The 6,868-nt window shown below is 38.3% G+C and overlaps 1 protein-coding gene across 1 annotated transcript; it reads left to right on the top strand.

Annotated features, from left to right (window-relative positions):
• Positions 1–455: 455 nt before the first annotated feature.
• LOC130745988 (mediator of RNA polymerase II transcription subunit 6) lies at positions 456–3,873 on the top strand. Its single transcript, XM_057598477.1, has 5 exons — positions 456–850; positions 966–1,140; positions 1,874–1,943; positions 2,414–2,532; positions 3,393–3,873. Exons 1-5 carry the CDS (start codon positions 627–629, stop codon positions 3,552–3,554), a joined length of 750 nt encoding a protein of 249 aa, XP_057454460.1. The 5' UTR covers positions 456–626; the 3' UTR covers positions 3,555–3,873.
• The last annotated feature ends 2,995 nt before the right edge of the window (positions 3,874–6,868 follow it).

Raw genomic sequence — 6,868 nt, 5'->3', positions numbered from 1 at the left:
GAACGTATTCTCCATGGCATGCAGGATACTTAACGCATTAGTTACAACATTGCACATGCCGATACCTATGGCGGTCGTCTAGTGCCCACTGTTAAGAATACGACTACTGGAGTATCTAATCTCATTACCTCCCTAATTTCCATCTCTCAGTGTCAACCCAATAAAATGGTTTCACCATCAATGTTCTTTTCGATCTCTACGCATTTCACACGCCACCACAAGTCTCCTCTGCCCCTATCGTACTCCAGCTTGGAAGTTTCAGCCACCTATCTAGGGTTGTGGCTCGAGATTTGACAACGAACTTAAAAATCCACCTACATACGCTTTTTGCCCAACCCACCGTCTTAGTAACACTTGCAACCTAAGTCTTACTTCAACTATAATTAATTTTGAATTGACGAGATTAAGAGAGAATATCTCACTATCATCTATCAAGATTCAAGAAGCTCTTAACTTAATAGAGAAAGTGATGTGAACTAGTGAAGTGTGAACTTTTTGTTTTCACTTTTACATTCTCATTCCGTATCGGAACAACGCCATATTTTAACTGCTTCAGAGAGCGTGGTGAAAGAAGGGTGACCAACCATCACGGTGGTGCAAACAAGATTGGGTGTTAAACGGCGGCGATGGCGACGCCGGCGGCAATGTTGGAGGGAGTAGCGCCGCCGCAACCTCCGGGGACGGACATGACCGGAATATGCTTCCGGGACCAACTGTGGCTCAACACGTACCCTCTGGATCGCAACCTCGTGTTCGATTACTTCGCCCTCTCCCCGTTCTACGATTGGACCTGCAACAACGAGCAACTCCGAATGCGCTCTCTCCACCCTCTCGATCTCTCTCAACTCACGTAACCCTCTCATCTCAATCTCTATTGAACTTTTTCTCTGATTTGCGTAACTAGGGTTTTGAGAATCATTCAATTTGGTTGATTGTGATTACAATTGTTTTTGTTGATTCTTCAGGAAAATGACAGGCACTGAATTTGTGCTCAGTGAAGTCATGGAACCCCACCTTTTTCTTATTCGCAAGCAAAAGAGGGATAGCCCTGACAAAGTTACGCCAATGCTTGCTTATTACATCTTGGATGGTTCAATTTACCAGGCTCCACAACTATGCAATGTTTTTGCCGCTCGAATTGTACATACGCTGATTCCTGTGTATACATTATTGATTTTTATCTGCTTTCAATTACTTGCATTATTATACTTGAGGCATGGATGTTATTGGTTGTTGTAGAAATAAGAAACCTAGTTTTCGATCCTGAAATTTTGAGTTCAGAAGCTGTGATTGGATTCTGACTGTTTAATGTGGGATAAAAGTATGTTTGCACTTGAATTCCACTCACATGTAGAGTGAGATAGGAAGAAGAGGGAGATAGGAAGATAAGAGAGAGAAATGAGTTATATGAAATGTTAGGAAAAGAAACAGAGATAGGAAGAACATTTTGGTGGAATTCAGTTGTAATTGAAACTTAGGTGAAAAAAAAAGGTGTGAGTGTATCCAGTGTTATCCAATATTCACCATGGCGGTTTTTTGGCTTTCCGCCATGGTCGATGTCCCGCCATATTCCATCATATCCCGCCATTATTTGTCATGTATGGCGGGATTTCGGCTTTCCGCCATGACCCGCCATCCACAATTAACAACACTGAGTGCATCATAACTCTGTAATGTGTTGAGGTACAGCATTTTGAATTTCAGGCGGAACTATGTTATGGAGAATTTTTTTACTAATGTTTTGTACTTAGAGGCTTTATTCAACAAACATAATGTGGTTCAGTTGTTTTGCTTTAAGCTTTTAAGTAATGAGTTTTATTTTGGGGAGAGGTGGTTTTGACTAATACTGGTGGTTGTGCCATTGATCTTGCAGGGAAGGGCACTCTATTATATAGAAAAAGCTTTTACTACAGCTGCCTCAAAGTTGGAGAAGATAGGATATGGTAAGCAGAGTGGATGACAGATGTTTCTTGTTTTAGAATGATTAAGACATTGTTTGTTTCTTATGGTAATGTGATAAAAACTGGATAGTGTTTAAAAATTGTGTTGTTACAAAAGCCATGCAGTTTGTTCTGTTCAAGGCCAACCATTATACAGTGTATGTAGTTTTCCTCCCCATGCCCTTTTACAGACAAACCTTTCAAAGATACAAACTTCTTATTTGTTTCACATTGCTAGAAATCTTAGTTTCAGGTCATTTGTGAAAACTTCTTATCATTTAAGCCAATCGTTATGGCACTAGTTAGTATACAGGGAAGCTACTACTGTTAATTTTCCTTGTGATTATTGATACCCCTTTTATTCCCCTTACATCTTGTTTTCTGCTTGCCTATAAGCCTGTGTGCTTTTTCAATTTTTTAACCATGTAAATATTATGGTATGTGCACATTAACTGAATAGTGATTCTTACTAGCTGGACCAGTTGACTCTGAAACTGAGACTGCATCGCTGGAATCAAAGGTTGCTAAGGAGACAATTGACCTAAAGGAAGTTAAGCGAGTGGATCATATTCTTGCATCCTTGCAACGCAAGGTAAGTTGAAAAAAAATACAACTTTCCCATGTTTCCTTATCAAACTAGTATTCAGCACATTATTAGAAGTTTCTAACAAATTTTATACTAGAATAAATGGGGTAAAGGAAAGATTGAATTAAAACCTTTGTCTTGAATATCCATGAATCAGTTATTATGTAAAAAATCTACTTTTATCCTTTGAGTGATTCAATATACATGTATCAAATCCTCCTAAACCCTAATTACTCAATACAGAAACTTTTAAATGAGTAAGCTGATTTGGTTTATTAAAAGTATTATTATCTTCATAAACCAAGGACTATGAGTTCATCTATTTCTTTTTGGGGTGATTGCAAGAGATTGTCTTATTGGAGCTTCTTTTCATACTTTTCTTGGTCTAGAGAAAAGTGCAATCAATAGGCTTTTCCCTATTCTTCCTTCTTGAATGGAAGCACATGAAAAAAATTCCTTTTTATGGAGGACCAAATGATTGGATGTTGCAATGAGAAAAATAGAATGTTCAGCCCCCAAATAACTTTTTTTTTAGCTAATTTATTAGGACGCTGTGTAATATTCTTTCCCCTTTTCTTGGTGTTATCAATGCTTTTGCTTGTCTGGTAAAAAATGAACTTAAATGATTGTGATCTATTTGCTCTGATTCTTTGATAACAATGTATAGGAGATTTTTCCTGACATGGCCAAGTCCTAAATATACAATTTGAACATGTAGTTGTGATTGTGAATTGGTTGATAAGTGTCAACATAAGTGTCAACTGAGTTTAAACCTAAAACATTATTAGAATCGTACCACATTCTTCTTTCAAATTTCTCTCTTGCTTTATTATTGGTGAGAAGTGAGTTTTAACTTGCTGCTGCAGCTACCACCAGCTCCACCTCCACCACCTTTCCCAGAAGGGTATGTGCCACCTTCAACAGCTGAAACTGAGAAAGGCACTGAAACTCAGGAATCAGCAGAGCCACAAGCTCCTCAAGTTGATCCTATAATTGATCAAGGACCTGCAAAAAGAATGAAATTTTGATATAGAAATATATGGGGAGGGATCAACCTACACCCGTGTATTACAGTAGTAATCTTAAACCATCCATAACATTAAGTAGAAAATGTTTTTTGTCAATCCAACCTTTAAATAACAACTATTCATCACCTTTATTGTTTGTGCTAAATCTTGTAAAATTTTAAAAACTATTAGATTATATCGAATAGTTCTTATTTTCATGTATTAAAATTAAAATGTTTATATGACATTAGTCTTGATGTATCTTAATGACATACTTAGCGGTTGGATTGATGTGAAATATTATATATATGATCTATGTGGGTAGTGGCTTTCAATCAAATGGTCGATTTCAAGATCCAATTATCTGGTGGAATATTATTGAGCAGTGTAAGATTGCTTGGAAGTCGATTATTTCCTTACAGGAAAAGTTGACTATTCCTGACTGGGGTCTTGAAATAAGATGAAATTCTTGAATGATCAGTTAGGCTCTCAGTGGGATAGGATGAAATACTTGAATTTTCATTCTAGACAATGTATTAACTATTAACTGATAGTCTATACGAAATTAATCCCTTTCACAGTGGAAGTTTCTATTTGTTGAACTTCGATGCAGGGACTTGCTGTCATCCTAGTTTCCATGAACACAGGATTTGCATTTCTATTCAATCGAGTAGTATAATAATATAAGTCAACGAGGTCTAAATTGAACTGTATTGGATTCTTGATGCAGTAATAACCTGGCATCTAAGCCTTTATCTAGCTCCTAAGAACATAATCCCACTACGAACTCATAATGCACACATCGATAAGCTTTGGATTGCCTCTATCGTTCCTGCTCTTCACCTGGGGATCAATCACTTGGTTGAGTAGCTCATTTCATAATGAAGGAAGTTCCCTGCTAGGCTTTTCCCATCGGGTCTATTACGGTCCTTCCAAGTCAAGTCCCACCCGGTTGTGTCTATTAGGGTCCTTCCAAGTCAAGTCCCACCCGGTTGGTTTGCTCACGTGGCCTACCCTTATCTTCTATTAAAAAACTGATACAGTTTCCCCTCTAAACAAAGGTGCCATTCAAAATGGTTTAGTTTTTGAAAAATTAAGAGCCAAAATTATTTTTTGTTTTATTATTTCGGTTTCATTTTTTTTTTCAGTTTTACAATATTTGTTATCAATCTTGTAAATTCACTCATACTACTACTATTGTCAAATATATTTTACTATCTGCTGCCATTTCAGGATGGTCTCCATGACCGCTCAACCCCTCCACCACCATCATTACCACTCTCTTACCAGCCTCCATCGCCAATGCCACCACCCTCCATCACTTAATACCCTCCATCGTTTTCCATAGAAGGCCTTGGGCCAACAATGTCTTAGTTGGATATTACAAGGTAGTAATTGCAATGTAAGCAATGTTCTCATGATTGTGATTCATATCGTAGGATCTTACGATCCATGAGAGGCATTCCGATCTGGATTGCGGCCAAGATCTTAAATGACAACAGATCGTGGTGGGTTCTCGATCTTTGGAGGTGGATTGTGGGTTCCCGATCTGACCCATGATCATTTACTGCATTGAATTTTAAGCTTTGGACAGAAAAATGTGACTTACTTCACCCTCAAATCCTAAGGGCTTGTACAAACACGATTCACCCTCGCCAAGCCATCTCTTCATTGCATGAGCAACGCTCCGACCACTATCAACTATCGCGCATCATTATGCTTGTAGTTCTTATCTCCACTTTGCACTCTCCTTTGCTCACGATTATCTTCTTTCTTCTGTTCGTGGTTATGGCTTTGTCTCATATGCTTATGGTTGGTGGTTCTGTTACAGGTTCTATTCATGATTCTCTCCTTTGTTACTGGTTCAACGACTGGTGGAGTGGGAGTACTCCTCCTAGTTAAGGGACTGATATCGACTTATGGATATGTCTCATGTTAAGAACTTGTGTTCCTTATGGTGAATCCTGAGTAATTTTCCTCATGTATGTGATTTTTTATGATTAAGTATGTAATAGCATTTCTTTTAGGATCTTATATTTGATCCCAATTCTACGACCACGATTTTTTGCCCCTTTTTCCGAACCTGTGTAGGATCGCGATCTTGACAACCTTGGATGTAAGGTTTTGGCTGGTGGAATGTTTCATGGATTGCTGCAATAAAGCGTGTTTGGAGGTGGCAAGAGTAGTGGTAGAGGGTGGATTTCAAATTGTTGCAAGAGTACTACTGGTGGTAATGAAAGGTGGAGAATGTCGGATGACAATGGCGGTAACGAAGAGTACCAATAGTGGTCGTGGAGGGTGCGTGGCAGTGGCAACGATAGATCATATCATGTCAAATAGGAAATCAACGATGTGGGATATTAGGTGACAGTGGTAGTGGAGGGTGCGTGCAGTCAATGATGGTGGTGGAAGGTGCTAGGTTACAATTATGACCGCAGGTATTAGGTGGCAATGGTGAGGTGAAGGGAGACAGTGACTTTAGTCAAGTGTACGATGTACCAATAATGGTGATAGACGACACAATGATGGAGGGTGTCATGCAATGAGATGGTGGTGGAAGATGCAGTGTGACAATATATGTGTAGATTGCAAGAGAGTGACAAGAGTTATGATATATACACACCTCTCCACTTCTTTTCCACCTTCATTTCTATCTTTTTTTCGATACTTCGGAAAAATACCTTCATTTCTATCTATTTCTCTTTTCTCTATCAATCAAATCACCTATCACATTTTTACTTTCTCTCTCCTTTCTTCCTATCTCTCTCTTCCTCCACCTCTCCAAAAATGAAGATATAATTATTCGAGTGACAATGTTGTTAACAGTACTAGGTGCAGGTTGTGGGCATCATGCAGCGGTGGAGGATGATGACACGCTAGTGACCGTGACCGTAAGAAAGCAAATATTTCCCTATCCCCCAAATGACAGAAAGTAACAAACAAACTAGAATAAATTTTTGTTCACACTTTAACTCCACTTCTACCAAAATAGGAAAGTAAGAAAGAAAAAAAATGACAGATATGATGTGATAAAGAAAAGAGAGATAAGTAGAAGAGAGTGAAAATGAGATGAGAGATAAAGAGAGGTGTGAATGAATCATAATTCATAACTCAACAAACCACATTTACTTGAATGTTGAAACTGAGTGAGACAGAAACCTACGACTTTGTTTGGTTTGAATGAGAGAAATGTGAATGAAGGAAAATACGAAATTCAAGAAATGAATTTAAACTGCACCTTAGTCCAAATTCATTCCTCAGATTTTGTGTTTTCTTTCCTTCACCTTTCTCTCCTCCAAACCAAACAAGTAATTCAGAAATGTGGTTTGGCAAAT

Source organism: Lotus japonicus, chromosome 3, assembly GCF_012489685.1.
Source record: "Lotus japonicus ecotype B-129 chromosome 3, LjGifu_v1.2".
NCBI lineage: Eukaryota > Viridiplantae > Streptophyta > Magnoliopsida > Fabales > Fabaceae > Lotus > Lotus japonicus.
The sequence above is the reverse complement of the archived record's forward strand: the minus strand, read 5'-3'. Positions and strand labels throughout refer to the sequence as shown.

Excerpts from the sequence above, each read along its gene's own strand:
- LOC130745988 (XM_057598477.1), top strand. The coding sequence starts at position 627 with ATGGCGACGCCGGCGGCAATGTTGGAGGGAGTAGCGCCGCCGCAACCT. Across the intron at positions 1,944-2,413 it reads GTTGGAGAAGATAGGATATG|CTGGACCAGTTGACTCTGAA; the intron begins GTAAGCAGAGTG and ends GATTCTTACTAG. Across the intron at positions 2,533-3,392 it reads TTGCATCCTTGCAACGCAAG|CTACCACCAGCTCCACCTCC; the intron begins GTAAGTTGAAAA and ends TTGCTGCTGCAG.